The sequence below is a fragment of the Chanodichthys erythropterus genome, chromosome 16 (genome assembly GCF_024489055.1).
Source record: "Chanodichthys erythropterus isolate Z2021 chromosome 16, ASM2448905v1, whole genome shotgun sequence".
NCBI classification, from domain to species: Eukaryota; Metazoa; Chordata; class Actinopteri; order Cypriniformes; family Xenocyprididae; genus Chanodichthys; species Chanodichthys erythropterus.
The window spans coordinates 1,908,358-1,930,834 of NC_090236.1; the positions used below are offsets into that span (position 1 = coordinate 1,908,358).

A 22,477-nucleotide genomic window follows, 5' to 3' on the forward strand; every position below is an offset into this window, starting at 1 on the left:
TCCATTCATAAGTGTTTGGAAACCTTAAAATTTATGTAAACTACAACACATCCATTTCATACTAATTCAGAGAAATATGGAAACGGATCTTTTAAGATATTTTAAGAAATTATAAAATTAATTGGAAAAAATAATAATAATAATAAAAAAGGAAGCCTGATGAACCTTCACAAGTAAAATGTCATTGGCTCTTGTGTGCCTTGTGACTGATTATGACATGTTCAAGTTTGATCTACTTCCCTTTATTAATTTTTAGTCATTCAATGTTTTTTATAACAACTATGCATTCAGTTAGATTTGTGAATTGATATGTTTCATCAGGGTGCAAAGAAATCGAGCTGAGTATCATCAGAGTAACAGTGGAAACTAAAGGTGACGATACATCTGGCAACTTTTTGTGCAATGTTGCCTGGGCACTTTTTTCATTGAGAATGGGCAAGAAATTTCAATCTAAATGAAGTTCTAAATTTCAAGCAACATCGCTCCGCAACATTGCTCAAAAAGTTGCCCTGCGTATATTACCTTAAAACCACGTCTCCTAATGATATCTAGAAAGGGTAGCATGTACAGGGTGAAAAGCAATGGTCCTAGTACTGAGCCTTGTGGTTCTCCATATTGAACTTGTGATCAATATGACACTTCTTCATTTACTGCTACAAACTGATAATGGTCAGAAAAGTACTCTTTGAACCATGCCAATGGAATTCCACTAATGCCAATGTAATTTGAGTCTGTTCAAAAGAATGTTGTGGCCGATAGTTTCAAATACAGCACTAAGGTCCAGTAACACTAATATACAACCATGATGAGATGATAAGAGAAAGCCATTTGTAACTCTGATGAGAGCCGTCTCAGGACTATCAATCCTCAGAAATCCTCACAGATACAATTTCTTTCTAAGAAAAAGCAGACAATCTGGCTTTTTTTTTTTTTTTTTTTTGTCTGCATTTTCTTTCCCTCCATGATTGCTGGAGCTGAGTGATTACAGAACAGAGCTTAGAGACTAAATCGGTCACTCTACTCATTCACGCTGTTCCAGAGTTCCTTTAAAGGGATAGTTCACCCAAAAATGAAAATTGCTGCTTACCCCCAGCACATCCAAGATGTAGGTGACTTTGTTTCTTCAGAAGAACACAAATAATGATTTTTAACTCTAACCGCTGCCGTCTGTCAGTCAAATAATGGGAGTGAATGAGAACTCGAACAATAAGAGTCGGAAAAACTTGCATAGACAAATCCAAATTAAACCCTGTGGCTCGTGACGACACATTGATGTCCTAAGACACGAAATTATCGGTTTGTGCAGGAAACCAGTATTTATATAATTTTTTTACCTCTAATACACCACTATGTCCAACTGCGTTCAGCACTCAGTTAGGGAGGTCTGATCGCGCTCTGACAGCGGAAGTAATGTCTAGCACTCATTGAAGTATATGCGCGAGACATTACTGCTGTTAAATGTGACTTTAGCCCTATTGTACCCTATAAATCAATGTACATGGAAGGTCTTTTTCCCCTCATGCTTCCTTCTGAGTCCTTCTCACCCTTCCGGTTTCATGGGATATCCCCAGTCCTCTGTCTTCACTGGCTCAACCCAACTGAAAAACTAACTGAATGCATAGTTGTTATAAAAAACATTGGATGACTAAAAATTAATAAAGGGAAAAAGATCAAACTTGAACATGTCACAAGGCACACAAGAGCCAATGACATTTTACTTCAAGGCTATTGATAAGGTTCATCAGGCTTCCTTTTTTATTTTATTTTTATTTATTTTTTTCAATTTTATAATTTCTTAAACACAATATTGTGATTCTTTTATCTGCATGTTACATGTTTTATGTTGTTCAGAAGCTAGATGTACAAAATATATACATGTCACGGTTGCAAAGGAGGAGAGAGTAGATCTGTTTCCATAATTTCTCTGAATTAGTATGAAATGGATGTGTTGTAGTTTACATTAATTTTAAGGTTTCTAAACACTTATGAATGGATTTGGATGGGTTCTTGTGGCCTTTCTTAGTTTCAGCTGCAGCTGCATTCAAATGGTCCTAAGGAATTTTCATGGAGTTCTGGACCTAAACCTTAGGAATTAGTCTCAAGATGGGTGAAGAGCAGAAACTGGGTGATGGGTGAAGAGCAGACCAATGAGAAGTTGTGTCTTTTCATTCAAATAAACAGGTCTAGAGACAGAGACCCTGTGGAACTGGATGGGGGGGACCACATTAGGGCTGACTGATCGAAGGGCCAAGGCAGGGCCAGAGGGTCGGAAGTCCTACTGAGGCCATGATGCCAAAGACCACGATAGATCTGGCGGGCCAGTAGGCGTGGTTGAGCCAGTGAAGACAGAGGACTGGGGAGATCCCATGAAACCGGAAGGGTGAGAAGGACTCAGAAGGAAGCATGAGGGGGAAAAGACCTTCCATGTATATTGATTTATAGGGTACAATAGGGCTAAAGGCACATTTAATTTTATTCTCCTCTACACCACTAGATGGCACAAAAACTCATGGCAGCACTATATAATTTATTTTTTGTCACAAAAAAAGAAGTTTCAGAAAGCCTTTATTTAGCAAAATAAAAAGTGTTACATGGAATGAACTGTTTACATGACAAAATGTTTGCACTTTTCAGGGTGCAACTGTTTAATGGATGTATAAATGACAAAGGAACTTTTTTATTTTATTTATTTTTTTTTTTTGCATATTCATGTTATGAATTCCTTTTTATTTAAGAAGTTCAGCTAACCTGCTGATGTCAAAACACAAATATTTAAAACTTGCATTAAAATGAGAATTTGGTGTAAATGCAACAGAGTACCATAACTGTTAAACACAAGCAGATTTTATGTCCTTTCAAAACACTCTTCAGCAAAACTTTTCAATATTCACATTAAGTCAGTTTAAATCTAAGTTGGCTAGAGTATTTTCACACCATATATCATCAGAATAATTATGTCTCACCCAGGGACATTTGAAATGGATGTGAATCATTTGCTCTTTTAATGAGATCCTAGTCTATTTAAATGTTGAGCGCGATCAGACCTCCCTAACCGAGTGCTGAACGCAGTTGTTCAATAAACACTATTCTATTATATATCTATTTGTATGAAAATAATCCATATTAATACGTCTGATATTTAAATGTTACAAATGTTTTCAACAAATTCTTGGAATGTGACACATTATCTCACATATCTGTCACCTGCTATGATATGTCTTATATAAATGAATACTACACTTGGACGTATTTGATCAAATCCATGATACCATGTATCTGAACAAGATGTCCAGGACTTAAAATAACAAAATAAAATAAAAAATAAAAAAGGCTATCTGACCCCAAGACTCAACTAATCTCTGCAATTCTCCAGCTGTGATGCTGAGTCTTTGGCTACTCAAACTTTCCTCCTCGCCGTGCATTAGGACGATATAGACACATGTTGTCTTTCAGGCAGATTCACAACATCTTTAGTTTATTGAAACTACTTAATTATTGCCCTGATGGTGAAAATGGGAATTTTCAATGCTTTAGCTATTTTCCTACAGACACTTTTTAGTTTGTGAAACTCAACAATCTTTTGCTGCACATCAGCACTATATTCTTTGGTTTCACCCATTGTGATGGATGATTGAATTTGGCCCTTGTGTTTCCTCATATTTGTGACCCTGGACCACAAAATCAGTCATAAGTTGCAGGGTTATATTTGTAGTAATAGCCAACAATACATTGTATGGGTCAAAATTACAGATTTTTCTTTATGCCAGAAATCATTAGGACATTAATTAAAGCATGTTCCATGAAGATATTTTGTAAATTTCCTACTGTAAATATATACATTTTTTTTGTGAGTGGATATGCATTGCTAAGGACTTCATTTGGACAACTTTAAAGGTGATTTTTTTGCACCCTCAGATTCCAGATTTTCAAATAGTTGTATCTCAACCAAATATTGTCCTATCCTAACAAATCATACATCAATGGAAAGCTTATTTATTCTATATAAAAAAAAATGTAAATCTTCATTTAAAAAAAAATTGATGCTTATGACTGGTTTTGTGGTCCAGAGTCACATATATACTCCTGTGAAACAGGAAGTCATGGCTGGATAATTTTCTGTTCCTATCACCCTGGTGTGCTAAAAATGTAAATATGGATGGGAATATACTTCAGAGATATTTTACTAAGAATTTCTAAGGGTACCATTAATTGTGTCCAATGTGTATTAGAGGGGGAAAAAAATTGAGATTTACCCCCCATTTTAAATTTTTATACTTAAACAATTTTTTTAAATAAAAGATCTAAAGGATTAACGATGCAAATTTATTTTCACAGGCTTTTTTGTTCATATTTACCAAGAGGACCAACAATTTTGTCCAAGTCTGTGTATATGTGTATTTTATATATATATATATATATATATATATGTACTCCATTCCACCAGATGTCTGCAGTAATTTGAGGTCAATATATATCAGGCAGTTGTGAGTAGTTCCTGTCCCAGTAGCTGCCATTGTAGAGCCAGTCTGGAGCTCTGGTGTGAGGGTTCGGCCCCTGATGAAACCACCTGTGTGTAAACATAAGTTTGATGTTAAGGTGTAGTTCAATGCCATCATTCCATCTATTAATTAACTCAACCAGGGCCTGGCTCATTATTTTGCATATGCCTTGGGCAGGAAATGTTTAAGTGAGGAATATTTTGACATGTTTGTTCTAGGAAGAAAACTCAAGACTACAATGTAGGCATTTCAGGAAGTCCAGAAACAGTACACTAATATAGAGAATAACTCCCTTTGGAGTGACTTTGTGCTTTGGAATTTTGCAGACCTTTTTCATGCTCAGACAGCAACATTACTCACTAAAGAAAAAAGAACACAAAAGCATAATAGGTCTTTTTTTAATATTTCAAACCTTATTTTCCATTCTTCGTTTGATTGGGAGAGGTTTCTCCGAGCCATGCGTTGTTTTTCTTCCAGTCTGTTCTTCTCTGCACTGGCTACATCTGGAGAAACAACAGCAATATATAATGCTTTAACTTAACCTTATTTCATTTAGTTGCCTATAGGTAATATTTAAAATTTTCATTTAGTTTAAGCGTTTATCTAATAATAATGTTTTATTTTTTATTTCAGCTTTATTTCAATGAACAGTTTAGTTAATGGCAGTTATAACCCTACAACTCCATCGACAAGAAAAATCAACAAGGCCGAATATGCGGCAAGTCTTGCATTATGCAGATGTGAAAAAAATAGGATGGTGGTGTTCATGATATAAGCACCACCTTATTGATCAGTGAAACAAGAAACTTGAGGGCTTTAGGGATAAGGCCAGACCAGGTATCAGCCTTCTCCTACCATCCTGTGTTTCAGAACTTGGTAGTGCGGTTGTGAGTTTTTCTGGGTGAATGAATGTGTTATAACTTTATGAGACACAATAAGAGGTCAGTGTACCTATGTGTCCATTCTCCAAGGCTCTGATATCAGGTCTCAGACGACAGTCTGTTTGTGGAAGAACTCGCTCCATCTCTGCATCCAACTCATTCAACTGCAGAGCAAATGATGTAAAGGCATAGTACTGACAAAAAAGAGAAAGAAAGACAAAGAGGTTGAGTGACAGTGTCACAAAACAGGAATATTTCTTTTAGGGGCGGTTTCCCGGACAAGGTTTAAATTAAGCCAGGATAGGCCTTAATCTAGAATAGTTAATCATGTCTTTAAAAAATGGCTTTCTGAAACACAGATTATGTTCAGATTACTAAAACCCGGACTATGGAGTCCTGATTTAAAATAAACCAGATCAATTTAAAACCAACTGTGCTGATCCGAATTAGCATGAGAGAGGTTGCCTATAAAACATGGAATGAACCAAGAAAAGCTTCAAATTGCATGGAACTAAGCAGCAAATCCGAGGAAAACAATGGCAGCAGGAAAAGACTGCAATTAAAAAAAAAAAAAAAAATTACTAAACAAGAGACAGCTCTTTTAAAGCAAGCAAAATACATCAGCTGTGAAAAAAAAAAAAAAAAAAAAAGAAATTCCTGGAAATCTGTAATGAATTCTATAATTATCGTATGATTATTAATGCTTCTTGTTTTGTCTTGTGATTTACATAGCAAAGTACGGTTTTGGCGGAACCAACTGGAAGGCGATCATTTGTTTATATTAAGCATTTAATTATTATTTTTTTTAGAAAATGACAGATCGTTTCGCTAGATAAGACCCTTATTCCTCGTCTGGTATCATTTAAAGCCCTTTGAAACTGTAATTTTGACCTTCAACAGTGGAGTCCATTGAAGTCCACTATAAGGAGAAAAATCCTGGAATGTTTTAATCAAAAACCTTAATTTCTTTTCGACTGAAGAAAAAAGGACATGGACATCTTGGATGACATGGGTGTGAGTAAATTATCAGGAAAATTTTATTTGAAAGTTAACTAATCCTTTAAGAAGTCTCTCAATTTTATCATCTTGCTAAAAATGCATAACACTTCATTTCAACATATACAGTGGGTACGGAAAGTATTCAGACCCCCTTAAATTTTTCACTCTTTGTTATATTGCAGCCATTTGCAAAAACCATTTAAGTTCATTTGTTTCCCGTATTAATGTACACACAGCACCCCATATTAACAGAAAAACACAGAATTGTTGACATTTTTGCAGATTTATTAAAAAAGAAAAACTGATATATCACATGGTCCTAAGTATTCAGACCCTTTGCTGTGACACTCATATATATAACTCAGGTGCTGTCCATTTCTTCTGATCATCCTTGAGATGGTTCTACACCTTCATTTGAGTCCAGCTGTGTTTTGATTATACTGATTGGACTTGATTAGGAAAGACACACACCAGTCTATATAAGACCTTACAACTCACAGTGCATGTTAGAGCAAATGAGAATCATGAGGTCAAAGGAACTGCCTGAAGAACTCAGAGACAGAATTGTGGCAAGGCACAGATCTGGCCATGGTTACAAAAAAAAAATCTGCTGCACTTAAGGTTCCTAAGAGCACAGTCGCCTCCATAATCCTTAAATGGAAGACGTTTGGGACGACCAGAACCCTTCTTAGAGCTGTCTGTCTGGCCAAACTGAGCTATCGGGGGAGAAGAGCCTTGGTGAGAGAGGTAAAGAAGAACCCAAAGATCACTGTGGCTGAGCTCCAGAGATGCAGTCGGGAGATGAGAGAAAGTTGTAGAAAGTCAACCATCACTGCAGCCCTCCACCAGTCGGGGCTTTATGGCAGAGTGGCCCGACGGAAGCCTCTTCTCAGTGCCAGAAACATGAAAGCCCGCATGGAGTTTGCCAAGATGGTGAGAAACAAGATTCTCCTGAGAAAACCAGGCACTGTTCATCACCTGTCCAATACAATCCCAACAGTGAAGCATGGTGGTGGCAGCATCATGCTGTGGGGGTGTTTTTCAGGTGCAGGGACAGGACGACTGGTTGCAATCGAGGGAAAGATGAATGTGGCCAAGTACAGGGATATCCTGGACAAAAAACTTCTCCAGAGTGCTCAGGACCTCAGACTGGGCTGAAGGTTTACCTTCCAACAAGACAATGACCCTAAGCACACAGCTAAAATAATGAAGGAGTGGCTTCACAACAACTCCGTGACTGTTCTTGAATGGCCCAGCCAGAGCCCTGACTTAAACCCAATTGAGCATCTCTGGAGAAACCTAAAAATGGCTGTCCACCAACGTTTACCATCCAACCTGACAGAACTGGAGAGGATCTGCAAGGAGGAATGGCAGAGGATCCAGGTGTGAAAAACATCTTTCCCAAAAAGACTCATGGCTGTATTAGATCAAAAGGGTGCTTCTACTAAATACTGAGCAAAGGGTCTGAATACTTAGGACCATGTGATATTTCAGTTTTTCTTTTTTAATAAATCTGCAAAAATGTCAACAATTCTGTGTTTTTCTGTAAATATGGGGTGCTGTGTTTACATTAATGAGGGAAAAAAATTAACTTAAAGCAGAACTAAGTAACTTTTTTTACCTTCATAAATAGTTTTCTAAGTCCTTACGATGGTTAATTGATTTGTAGTGGTGTGTTTGAGGCGAGCACTAACCCCCTCTGGCACGTCTACGCCAGAATACAGCACTTGCAACTTGAGCTGCACCGACCCGAAACAATCTCGCCTCATGTTCACGTTCACGCGAGAGTGACAAAATGCTTTACGGTAATTCAAAAACAATGTATTTAATATGTCTTTATAAGACAATTTTGAAAATTACCCACCTCCATCGAGTGTACTGTATTTGCAAATTACCCACCTCCTCTTTCTTGTACTGTATTTGCAAAACTACTGCGCTCAGTGCACTGGCGAGTGTTGTAGTCGTTGTAGTCCAGAGCTGCGCTTGGATTATTTATGACAGCGTCATTCACTGAAGAAAACTGTAGGGGGAGCTTCGCGAATCTTGCTTAGTTCTGCTTTAAATGATTTTAGCAAATGGCTGCAATATAACAAAGAGTGAAAAATTTAAGGGGGTCTGAATACTTTCCGTACCCACTGCATATATATATATATATATATATATATATATATATATATATATATATATATATATATATAATCACAAAATAACATTAATAACAAGAAGAAGTGAAAAAAACTGTTACAGGTTGGTACAGAAGGCCCATCAACAATAAATCAAATGTTTGCCAGTACAATACAATACAATTAGCCAATACAAACCCCCTGCAGTAGGGCCCTCGGACCATGAACAGGAAGAAACCTCAAGGAATGAGAAATTTGGTTCTATGTCAGAAAATTTAATGTATCTAATTCAGTAAAATGTCACATCACATATAATCATGATGACCGATCACTTCCAAGTACTTGTGCTCAATAGTCACATCATAAGAATAAAATCATGTGATGACAAATAGTGAAATATTCTGCATACTTTTCCTGAGTTGTCTGGTCGTGGTGATATCCTCCAGATTAGCTCACTTCCTGGAATCACCTGCACGGTCTCTGCCTCTGGAGGAGGCATTTCATCTGGCTCCTCTTCCGCATTATTACTCTGTAACATTTGTAAAACACATTCCATTAGACATTGATTAATGTTATTAAATACAGCAAGTCAGTTTCAGCTATAATGGTTTAAAATGCATATTTATGTTCAACAATATATTACATAAAATGTAAAAAGAATCAATATTCATGCTAATGATCTCAACAGTCACCTGTGCACTTCCCTTCCTGTCCTTCTCAGAACGCTTTACGTCAGATTTACTGTAAGCATCAAACGTCGCTGGATCCACAGAATACAAACACTCTGTCCACTTTCCATAGAGAGCACAGATCTTTTTTTTACTGGACAGACATAAAGAAAACAGGCAGCTTACTGTGTGTGGCTTTTTATTAATGTACAAACCTCTGTTTGTTGTAAATTTCTCTTTTGACCGATTGTTAGTGTAGCTACATTTTTTTGAAGAAAAACTTTTATTTAACAGTTCAATCCAATATCAAGTCAAAACAAATATCAATATCGGTCCAAGTCAAAGCAAATGTTATGTAAATATCCCCCAGATTTCAGAATTAGAGACTTTAATCAAGGAGAGTAAGAATTCAAGGGCTCTAGATACTGCTTTGGATGTAACTAGATTAGCAAGCCCAGTACCAGTATTAAAGCCCCCACAGCAGAACAGGGTGATTGTGAGACGGCATAGTCGCGAGACAAAACACAGCTATACCATTCCAATTAAAACAACAAACAGGTTTTCCCCACTCAGTAATGCACCCACTGAGAACCCTTTTGAAAAGTGATGGCTAATGCTAAACATAAATACTCTACGATTGTTATTCACGTCAGCACTAACGATGTCTGACTTCGCCAGTTGGAGATCACTAAAAATAACAAAAAGGTGCGTGAACTCTCAAGTACGATGTCAGACACTGTAATATGCTCTGGCTGTAATGTGCTCTATGCTCGTAGCAGACTGTCATCACTAAATGGCTGGCTAAGGGGTGTCCGCAGAATAACATAGGGTTCATAGACAGTTGAAAAAGTTTTTGGAGCAGACATGACCTTTTGAAAAGAGATGGCCTTCATCCCTTCTGGGGTGGTGCTGCTCTTCTCTCTAATATGGCACATAGTTGAATCTTTACTAATTTGGGCCCAGGTCAGTAAGCAGACTGACTGGCTTTAAACCATCTGCTAGCGACATGTCACAGAAGTCAGATAAATTCCAACACATAGAGACTCTTTCACCTTCATATCATCATATAGAGACTGTTCCCAAAACTAGAAAATACAAAAAAAACAAACAATTTAAGGGTAAAAATTGAATTGATGTTCATAAAATTAAGAACAGATATAATACAGATGAGCAAATGATAAAGCTTGGTTTGCTGAATATTAAATCCCTTTCTACAAAAGTACTTTTTGCAAATGATATGATCACAGATCATAAACTAGATGTGCTGTGTTTGGCAGAAACCTGGCTTAAACCAGAAGATTACATAAAACAAGATTACTGTTATAAACATGGGCCTCATCTGAAAGGCAAAGTGGGCGGTGTTGCTGTAATTTATAGTAATATTTCCAGTATTACTCAGTGGTCTAAGTATAATTTCAAGTACTTAAAGGTCTAAGTATAATTTCATATATACTCTAAAAAATGCTGGGTTAAAAACAACCCAAGTTGGGTTGAAAATGGACAAACCCAGCGGTAGGGTTAAATGTTTGCCCAACCTGCTGGGTAGTTTTATTTAACTCAACTATTGTTTAAAAATTACTGTATTGCTTAATTAAAATTAACCCAAAGTATGTTGGAAATGATCATTTATTAATGTTCAATGAATAATTATTAAACAATAAACATTTATTAAATTGCTTATTAATACATTTATATTAATAAACTATTAAACTATACAATTTATATTAATAAAATATTAAAGCTTATTAGTAAACATTCACCTTTTGTCTATTATTCTTGTCTCTAATTGCATCTGGTTTTTAATTTCCCAACTATTTTGGGTTCATTTTAAGCTAGCCATATAGCAATTTTTAAATAATAGTTGGTTTAAATAAAACTACCCAGCAGGTTGGGCAAACATTTAACCCAACTTGGGTTGTTTTTAACCCAGCATTTTTTAGAGTGTAGTTTCAAGTATAATTCTTTTGGAGTGATTGTGCTTTATATAACGTTATCTAGTGTAAGTGATAAATCCCATTTAAAGTTTGTAGTGGCTACTGTATACATGCCACCATGGCACCATATAGACTTTATCAAAGAATTTTCTTTTAGAATTAGAACTGGCTGCAATTGTCTTAAAAACAGTCTTAAATGTTGGAGATTTTAATATACATGTAAATAATGAACCAACACATTGGGATTGGCATTTACAGACATTCTAAACTCAATTGGAGTTAGACAACACGTGTAAGGAGCACAGCTGGAGGAAAAAAAAACTAGAAGTATTTTGCATTTTGTGGAAGGAAAGTGTTATTGCATACAGAAAGGCTTTAAAAACTGCTAGATCTGCTTACTTTTCAACTCTCTTAAAAGAGAACAAACGCAACCCTAAATATTTATTTGATACAGTGAATAAATTAATGAGAAATAAAGGTTCGACTTAACATGGCAGTAAAGATTTTATGAATTTCTGTACTTGCAAGAATGATACTGTTTTAACCATAAATTATAACCATACATCTATCTACAACAGTATTGCATCAGACATCGTACTATAGAGCCCCTGACGAACAATTCCATTCTTTCTTTGCTATTGGAGAGGAAGAATTGTCTAAACTTATTAAATCATCAAAATCAAGAACATGTACAGTATGTTAGCTCCTATACAGACTAAGCTACTGAAAGAGATGCTTCCAGAAGTTATAGATCCTCTTCTTAATATTATTAATTCATTGTTGTCATTAGGATACCAAAAGCTGGCTATTATTAAACCTCTTATTAAAAAACTGCAACTTGATCCTAAAGAATTAGTCAATTTACAGACCAATCTCGAATGAACCTTTCCTGTTAAAAATACTAGATATGACAGTATCCTCACAACTATGCTCCTTTTCAGAAAGAAATGGTATCTGCGAGGATTTCCAGTCAGGATTTAGACCATATCATAGTACTGAGACTGCTCTCAGTAGAGTTACAAATTATTTGCTCTTACCATCTGATCATGGTTGTATCTCTCGCAGTTACTACTAATTAATTAACTAATACTAGAACCAGGAAGTATGACCATATTAGCCCGGTTCTGTCAACACTGCACTGGCTTCCTATTAAACATTGCATATATTTTATATCTTGCTAATTAGTTACAAAGCACTAAAAGGTTTAGCTCCCCAGTACATGAGCAAGCTTTTAAAGCATTATTGTCCTTCAAGTCTATTCCGTTCTCAAAATTCTGGCCAGTTGATAATACCAAATCGACTGCAGGCGGTAGATCCTTTTCCTATTTAGCACGCACACTCTGGAATAGTCCTACAAGCGTTGTTCAGGACGCAGACACACTCTGTCAGTTTAAATCTTGACTAAAAATACATCTCTTCAACCTGGCATACACATAACACATTATCAATTTCTATTATTTAAATCAGTTAAATGAATATTAGGCTGCATAAATTGGGGGACACTTCCTATAACACCCAATGTACTTGTTACACCGTAAGAAGAATGGCATCTACTTTAATATTAGTCTGTCTGTTTTTATCGGTCTGTTACCATAGTCAGCCGGATCTGGCCCATATCCAGATCAGATGGTGGACCTGCACCTAGACATGGCCAAAACGCAGCCCTGAATGTCAGTAGAGACCGTGTCTACTAGATAGTCCCCTGTGAAGGCCTTGTCGACACGACAGCCATCGGCACAGATCCTCAACAAAGACCACAAGAACCAGACAGGTCCTCTGCACAGACCCTATGGCCAGCTTCAGCTCCATACCAGCGTGATGAATCTGATCTTCAAGCAAAAGGAACTGGATGAATATTTGAATGCTACTGATCCCGATCTGAATTCTGACTTGCCTCTGTCACCTCTGGCTTGCTTAATGGGGACACTTAATATTCAACAATATTATTGATTTGACTTTACTGATGCTGTTGTATGAGAACTGAACTGAACTTTTCATAAGTGAATGTGATGACAAGAAATGTTATGAAGTCGTTTTTGGCATATTAGCCATACGATTAAGAGTGAATGTGTGGATATTTCAAAATAAAATAATTTGCAAATAAATCAGATGGATTACTTTATAGTACATTTTAGTTATTTTCTTAAATCCCTTAAAATTCTTCTTTTAATAGGCCTAATTAAAAAAATTAAAAGTAACATTACTATCCCCTCCAATAAAACAAAACAAAACAAAAAAATGTTCAAGACATTAGCTTGTACAGAACTGCACATTTGCGAGTGTGAAATTGGTGATAAATATATAAAAAGTTATATTAATATGGATATAAAGTGATACAGAAAGTGAAATGCTCCAGTGCGGTTATATAAGATAACCCTCTTGGAACACCACATATCCAATTAAATTAGTGGATCAGAGCTAACTGTTTTAATAACTTTGCATATTGTATTTACCACACTAAAGTCATGTAAAACTGAATAAGCCTATTTAGAGTCTCTGGGACATAAATATTTTCAGATATTTGTCATTTAAAGAGTGTTTACATACCTTTTATCAAGTATGTATCCTTCCACTTTATGCAGCTCTTTTCCAAAGATGCCACATGACTTGAAAGTCAAACAACATCTTTCCCCGGTTCTGTTATAAAACACACACACGCACACACAGTGAAATAATTTGTGTTTGTCTTCTGCATTAGTTTTTCATTTTTCCTCTCAATCTCAAGCTAATTTACACCCTTGTTTCTACACTTTAATGATATTTGCTCTTACTTATGATTAATAATTTCAACATTTCCATATTGCTCAATCCACAGTTGTCCCATGATAATGTTATGAATACAGCAGGTAGGGTTGGTCCAGGTGTAGGCTTCATTGTGACTGCGGAACAACAAATTAACAATAGTTATGTCAGTGATTTAGCTGTTTGTTAAATGTTTATGTGTGTGAGAAAATGACATGCTCTTGAATCCACTCATACTCCTGGTACACATGTAAGGGTGGAAATCACTCACACAGGAAGCTCTAGGGTGATAATTCCACGAGGTTCGGCCTCCACACTCTTTCCCCAGAATTTGAGTTTCGGATAAACGGAGCCATGAAACATGAAGTCATTCTTTATGCCCTCGGCATGGAAGGCACTGACCGGTGGATGATGACTGACCTGCTCAGAGATCCATCTGAACCCCAGATCCTCTCTAATGACAGGAAAAACCCTGATGTGGTCAGCTCATTTGACACATTAACATGATTAGCTCATAAATGATAATTTCATATGAGACACTGACCTGAGCAGCTCATAGGTTTCTCCTAGCAGTGGGTTGAAGGGTTTACCTGTCCTCTCCCACTGCGAGGCCACAGCTGACACAGCAAATGCTGCCACACACTGAAAAAACATTATTAATATATTAAGTTTGTTTTATGAATACTTTCCTCAGCCAAAGGCTTGAGCAACCTACTTTACTTTACTCTTCAGTTGATGCTTGCAGAGCCATCAGATATACATCTCAGATTTATAGTGTATAATTATTATATTCTGCATGTTCAGATCTTTTGCTTAATCGTAATTAATTGTATGCATTTAACCTAAAATTCAATTAATGTAATCGTTATTTAGTACTAAAAAATAATGTGTGTTGTATTTGCATAAGATTACATAAAATCTACATGATAGACTCTGCATGCTGAAGGTAATTCAATGCAAAAGCATATAATTCAGGTAAAAGTCCTGCCCATTATCGTTTGACCTCAAAGAAATTTTTGCTTTAAAAATAGTGATTTAACTTCAACCAAACATGGAATTATGAAGCTGAACTTCAGATAAATGTTTAACTGTCCCTTCCATTAAAAAATGTAAGTAAACTCAAAATTCTGTATGTCATCATAATTATTTGAATGGATTTGCAATGTAAGCATCACGTCAAAGTTTGTAAATACATTAATGGTAGCATACATATGTCATGTGTTAAAATAGGCCAGGCTTAAAATTGCAATGTTCTGTTTTACTTAATAGGTCCATGCTCTATTTCTCTATTCACCAAGGGGTCTTTGGCCTAAAACTATATATGAAGAGTTTGGTTCCAAAACGCAATAACATTTTGAATAATTTGAGTAAAAAGGTGTTTTCTTTACCAAGAAAGTGGCAAGATGAAAACCACTATTTTCTGTTTCAAACTTTCACATAGCATCTTTTGATTATGAAAACATAAAAAATTAAAATCTACATTTTGATTTAAAAAAGTTTATTATAAAAACATATTGGGGTGGTTTCCCGGACAGGGTTTAAATTAAGCCAGGATAGGCCTTAATCAAGAATAGTTAATCATGTCTTAAAAAATGGCTTTCTGAAACACAGATTAAGTACAGATTACTAAAACCTGGACTATGGAGTCCTGAATTAAAATAAACTAGATTAATTAAAAACCAACTCTGCTAATCTGAATAAGCATGAGAGAGGTTGTCTGTAAAACATGGAATGAACCAAGAAAAGCTTAAATTGCATGGAACTGAGAAGCAAATCCAAGGAAAACAATGGCAGCAGAAATAGACTGCAATCTTTGTAATGAATTTGTAATGAATAAATTATATAATATATATAACAATCAATTATTAAATAATTGTTTTGTCTTTACATAGCAACAAACTAAACATAACTATTTACACATGTGATAATCGGTGTTGGCAGTCTAGAAATGATACTGGCTTGATCCAAAGCACTATTATAGTGATTGCTTCATAATATAAATATAAATTAAAAAATTTTGTTAGCAGGCCAGAAACAATGGTGTTAAATCTAAATAAATTGTTTAAATAAAATGAACAGCATAAAAAAAAATAAATAAATAAATAAATAAATAAAATAAAATAAACAAAAGAAAACTATATATATATCTATATATATATATATATATATATATATATATATATATATATATATATATATATATATCCAAGTAATACATGTGTCTTCTTTGAAACACAACATTAATCTGAAGTATATGTATATATACCTTCATTCTGTGGATGGAGTCTTGTGAAGTGTTGGCCTTATGAATGAGGTATGTGTGTTCCATGTATTCAGTCAGTCTCTGAAGAAAACTCAAAGGCTCATTAAACACCACTGGCATTGTGATTTTCGACAGTTCCTGTGAAGATTTAAAGATGAGAACAGATTAGCTGGCTGAATTAGAATTAATCTGGCACGAACATCATGCAAACCTTACAATACAAACATTCAAAAATAATTCCAGATTACCATCAAATAAAATGCTTGAAGAAACACTAATACAGTTTGTATCAAATTAATTTGACTTACCATCCCAATGCATTTTTTGAGAATGCTCCACATACTAACATTGTTTCGTGAGAACATAGCAGCAGGAAGAGCAGATCTATTCCAAAACAGACAATGAAACAAATTTATCTGTGAGTTCAGAACTGCACAGGTAATTAGAAAACGCCAAATGCAAATATGTATTTCCGACTATTTATTTAAGCAATATTACATGAGCAAGAGTGCTGTTGTTCTAAATAGTAGAACAGCTGTAGCCTCGTGCAGCAGGTTATCACAGCCAATATATTTAGATTGATACTACAATTGCAAGTGTGATGCTGCTTATACACAACAAAAGGTTCATTTTGAGTAACTTTTTGAGTAACAGAAGTCCCATCAATGAAAACAGACCAAAACAGAATCAACTGTTGCAATATCTCAAAACAACAGACAGTAGTATTGCTGTGATAACATGAGGTATAAGCCAGGCTTAACCCCCTACATGATGTTCACACAAGGACACAAAGAAGGGAGCAGATACAGTAGTTTACTAGTAGTTTACGCACATTGTTGGTGCGTTACTAATTTGAAGCAACTGAAATAGACTGCATCACTGACCTACTGAAACCTGGTCTAAAGTCAATGGCACAATTTGTTTTTTAAAGAGCACAACGCACGTACACTCTGCTTATTACCCACACACGCAGTAGCACACAAAATGCCAATTATTAAGAATAAAAGGATTACAATGTAAAAGATTATTATCGTGTGCATAAAGATAAAAATGCTTTGGTGGAATCCGTCTTTACCCTGTAGATAGTCTGCTTGTGCACTTTAACCTTGTGCACGAACAGATCCGTTTTCTCTCTAGAGAAGCGTTCAGTTTTTCCATTTGCAAATTCTGTAATGTAAATAGCAAATCCGACATGGTGCGAGCGCATCTTGCTTTTAAAGGGAATGAGAGATGAGACTCTGATTGGTTTATTGCATGTTACACCCAAAACACACCCATTACTCATTAACAGAATAGGTACAACCCTTTTAGACCATGCGTCGGGTGCACCGACCATTTTTCCCGTCCTTAAACTAGCAAAAGTGGATTCGGACACGCCCTAAGTGCACTTGCGCCATGCACTTTAGACCATGCACTTAGATTGTTAAAATAGGGCCCTATGTCCAATGCATTTTTAGGTTATATTATATAATTTACATTCTGTGAATACAATATTCAGTTACATTGTAACTATGCCTTAGATGCAAACAGCACCATATGACTAAATGACCCACACACATAAAGACAGTTACAAAGGGACAGTTTGACACTTGGTTTGAAGGAGAACCATTTGATAGTATATATGTATTTCATTCATTTTTTTGTGTCACATTTACTATCGGGAAAAAATCATATTGACAGTTGATGTAAGCATCACATAAGAAAGTATATAAATTCATCAGTATTGTAATCAGTAATCAGTATCACACTTTATATGTGCGTTTAACTATTATGTAGTTACATAAAAAATGTTAAATACAATGTACTTATTGTGTTCATGTTGTAATGCAAAACACGTTTGCTGCTATTGAGGTGGGATATGGGTATGTTTGGGACAGATTTGGTGGTAAGGGTAGGTTTAGGGATGGGTTAAGTGTTAATGTGTACAACAGTGTAATTATAGATGTAATCACAGAAATTAATTACAGCTGTAATTAAATGCAATTATTTTTAAAATACAAGTATAAATGTATGCACACAATAAGTACACTGTATCAAACGATTAATTAATGTTTTTATAAATAGGAATGCATCAATACCATTTTTTAAGGACTGAGTACGAGTACCTATACTAGAGTACCTGTAGCGTGACGTGCAATAAACCAATCAGAGTCTCATCTCCCATTCCCTTTAAAAGCCAGTTGCGCTCACACCATGGCAGATTCGCTATTTACATTACGGAATTTGCAAATGGAAAAACTGAACGCTTCTCTAGTGAGGAAACAGATCTGCTCGTGCACAAGGTTAAACCTATACTTTTTTTCTAGTACTTGCCGATACCGATACAGATGCCTATACATTTATTAATCTCTCTCTCTCTTTTTTTTTTTTTTGGTGATGTTACAGTTTTCCAAGCACAACATAGTGAGACTAATGAATGTAGGACAGCTTCTTTATTATTACTCAGATGAAAAAAGTAATAATTTTTATGTGCTTGTCACAACTTGAACAAAAATTTCACAGTGTCCAATAACCTTCAAAGGGCATAATTATCAATATATATATAATTGTTGTTATAAAAAGAAATGTACAAACAAATTACAAAACAACAAATACAATAGAAATACAAATTAAATAAACCTACTGTATCTGAAAAACAAGTTTATTTACCATGTATACATTTATTTAACATATTTTGTTATTTTATTAACATTAATGACATAGGCTATGGTCTCTTTACAGTTTTTTTCGATTGCTAAATGACAGTGAGCACAACTGGAGCTACATGTGCAAAACTCTAACTACAGTCTGCACTACCAACAGTCACCTGAGCTAAACAGTTAACACATGGCTCAAAACAGGCTCAGTGCAGCCAAACACTATGCACAACCCTCACTGAGATAACACACACTGTCACTCAGAACACACTGAGAGGAAAAACACTAGCATCAAACACCAACACAGAAAATACAAACTTTTCATCTTTACAGTTTGAACAATTTCAGTGACTTCATACAAAGTAATATTTTCTTCAAAGAAAAGAGTGACATTCTTTCACATGATTTATTTAAATTTTTAGAACATAATTCTTTAAGGTAAATGAAAATTAGCAGTTTGCTTCAATAGTCTGTAGTAATTTACGGAATTACAGTAATGAGTTACATTATATATATATATATATATACACATACATGTCTAAAACAAGACACCTGCTTAGCCTTTCAGCTGAAATTGCAATGTTTGAAAGGCACAAGGCTGAAATCTCTTGTAACTCTCTCAGTGTGTTAGCATTTGAACAAAGTGCTGTAAATCCACAGTGTTGTGCAGGTTGTGGTTAAAGTCATGGGATAAGTGTGTAGAGTTTTGAAAACTGTGTTCAAGCAATGAAAAACGAACTAGAGTTTGGTCCACATGAACTGCTGCTGTGCAGACTGTAGTTAGAGTTTTGCACATGTGACTCCAGTTGTGCCCACTGTCATTTAACAATCGAAAAAAACTGTAAGACCGAATCCATGGATACTGACACATATCCTGTTTTCACCCAAATGAAGGTCCACTTAAGCCATAACTGACTATATTTACGTGAGATACCCCACACGCCATGGACATTTTGACAACTATGTGTGCATTTGACCATTCAGGCGCAAAGAGAACTGATCGCGCGCAAGAAAGAGAGAGAGCGCGTACGCGAGAGAGAGTGCTTCTGGTCTGTGTAATTCAGCGCGATTCCGCCTATCCTGCCTCCACTAATCGATAATGAATTGTGACTGAAAGCATGCAGTTAGCAATGTGTGTGTTGTCATCATTTAAGGTGCCCTAGAACTTTTTTTTTAAAAGATGTAATATAAGTCTAAGGTGTCCCCTGAATGTGTCTGTGAAGTTTCAGCTCAAAATACCCCATGGATTTTTTTAAATTAATTTTTTAACTGCCTGTTTTGGGGCATAATTAGAAATGAGCCGATTCAGGGTGTGTGGCCCTTTAAATCTGGTGCTCCATGCCCCAAGAGCTTGCGCTTGCCTAAAACATAAAAAAAAAAAGTTCAAACAGCTAATATAACCCTTAAAATTGATCTTTACAAAGTGTTCATTATGCAGCATGTCTAATCGTGTAAGTACAGTGTTTATTTTGATGTTTACATTGATTCTGAATGAGTTTGAGGCTATGCTCCGTGGCTAATGGCTAATGCTACACTGTTGGAGAGATTTATAAAGAATGAAGTTGTGTTTATGCATTATACAGACTGCAAGTGTTTAAAAATGAAAATAGCGACGGCTCTTGTCTCCGTGAATACAGTAAAAAAACGATGGTAACTTTAACCACATTTAACAGTACATTAGTAACATGCTAACGAAACATTTAGAAAGACAATTTACAAATATCACAAAAAATATCATGTTATCATGAATCATGTCAGTTATTATTGCTCCATCTTTTTTGCTATTGTCCTTGCTTGCTTACCTAGTCTATTGATTCAGCTGTGCACATTCAGACGTTCTGCCCTTGTCTAATGCCTTTCATAATGTTGGGAACATGGGCTGGCATATGCAAATATTGGGGGCGTACACCCCGCCTGTTACATAACAGTCGCTGTTATGTTGAGATTCACCTGTTCTTCGGAGGTCTTTTAAACAAGAGATTTATATAAGAAGGAGGAAACAATGGAGTTTGAGACTCACTGTTTGTCTTTTCCATGTACTGAACTCTTGTTATTTAACTATGCTGAGGTAAATTCAATTTTTGAATCTAGGGCACCTTTAATTTTGAAGTATTTCCACACCACTGAGGCTGACATTGTTTCTGCTGCTCTGTGCATGGAAAAATCTGTCAGTTACGTCACGTAAGGTATCGGCCTTTGGTATCGGGGGTATTTTTACCAGTACGAGTACTACAAGTACATGAGCTTGATATTGGCCGATACTGGTATTCCTTAATTATAAATGTTCTAAATGTTATTACATAGTTTTTAACAACACTTAATAGAAAGTTGGACCTAATAGTGTAGTAGTATAAACTATAAATGTTCCTCTTTTGATCTCACTCCACTGGCTTTCTGTAGCCACTCATATCAATGATTGATGATTGTATGAATAAATGTTAATGTTATTCCTCTATCGCTCATTTCCTACTAACCTGAACCTGATAAAGTAGTGCTCTGAACTTGATACTAGAAAAGCAATTGTACAACCAAGGATTTAGGTCCTGGATTATGGCATTCCCTGGAGAAATGTTGGCAGGTGATTATATCCTATCTTTGGTTTTACTATCACTTTGTTTGTGTAAATTAGGTAGTGTCAAATCTAACACACGTGTGAGATTATGGAGTGCCACAAGACTCTATCTTAGGTCTTCTACTGTTATAACTGATTCATAATGTGACCATAATTAGGCTATATACTTTATGTAGCTAGTTAATGGCATATAGTTTCACTCATCTAAACAAATTAAAATAGACTTCACTTGATTACATGAAGTTTTAACTGCATGAACAGCACCAACAACAATAATACTAATATGCAAAAATTGGATTTAAAAAAAAAAAAATTATCAAAATTAAACAAGATATACTTTTATATTCACTGTAAAGTCAGTAGACATTTTAAAATTAGATGTCAGAAAAAATCCCATGACAGAAAAAGTATACCTGTGATTTTTGACTCCATTGCACTGGGTCTTGTCACCCTGGCTACCGTCCCCTGACATGATGTCTCAGTCTCTGGGGTCAGAGATGAAGCTGTGTCAAAAAACACCAATCTGTTTACTGATTCGGCTCTAGAAATACATAAAAGGATGGCAAAAACATGGTCTTCAAGGGAAAAGGAAGAATATTTTATAATTTTATAAAGATAAACAAATATATAGAATTAAATAGTCTGTCAAGACCAGGGCTACATTATCCAAAAGCATTGTAAGCAGAGAACATTGGTGCCCATGGTTTCTATTATCTATGCAGGCTTATGATGCTTTCAGGAAGCACAGCCTAGAATTGTTTGAATGATTGAGAGTTGACTGTCCTCCTCTTAAGAAAATGTGGACAATCAACATCAACAAATGGATTTGTATTAGAGACATTTTTTTGGTTTGCGTTTTGTGTACATTATGTATATGAAACATAAGCAATTTATTTACACACTTTTTATCATTGAAAAGCATGTAGGATTATGGGATTATAACATTCAGCAATATGATGACATCTGTCGATTGCTATAAGCAGATGAGCACATCCCTTCACCTTTATCAGTTTTGTTTTTCTTGTAATGCACTATATCTGTTTATTTCATATTATCCACCCTTTGCTAACAATACTACATGTATTGCTAGATGTCAGTAATACATTATGAGAGAACACACTTAAAATAGCAGTGCATGATGAAGCCAGAAAAATCCATAG

The 22,477-nt window shown here is 35.5% G+C and overlaps 1 protein-coding gene across 1 annotated transcript; it reads right to left on the reverse strand.

Moving 5' to 3' along the window:
* Positions 1-4,464: 4,464 nt before the first annotated feature.
* Positions 4,465-21,762, reverse strand: LOC137003014 (oxysterol-binding protein-related protein 1). The gene is made up of 12 exons (XM_067363022.1): positions 21,731-21,762; positions 16,418-16,493; positions 16,113-16,247; positions 14,391-14,488; positions 14,118-14,300; positions 13,876-13,983; positions 13,652-13,741; positions 9,189-9,324; positions 8,912-9,031; positions 5,451-5,574; positions 4,912-5,002; positions 4,465-4,567 (listed from the first exon to the last, which is right to left on the reverse strand). The coding sequence occupies exons 2-12, from the start codon at positions 16,472-16,474 to the stop codon at positions 4,465-4,467; spliced, it is 1,245 nt and encodes a 414-aa protein (XP_067219123.1). The 5' UTR covers positions 16,475-16,493; positions 21,731-21,762.
* Positions 21,763-22,477: the final 715 nt, after the last annotated feature.

Coding starts and splice junctions, on each gene's coding strand:
- LOC137003014 (XM_067363022.1), bottom strand. CDS start 16,474: ATGTTCTCACGAAACAATGTTAGTATGTGGAGCATTCTCAAAAAATGC. Junction 13,984..14,117: donor ATCACCCTAGAGCTTCCTGT/GTGAGTGATTTC, acceptor GTTGTTCCGCAG/TCACAATGAAGCCTACACCT. Junction 9,032..9,188: donor AGGGAAGTGCACAGGTGACT/GTTGAGATCATT, acceptor CAAATGTTACAG/AGTAATAATGCGGAAGAGGA.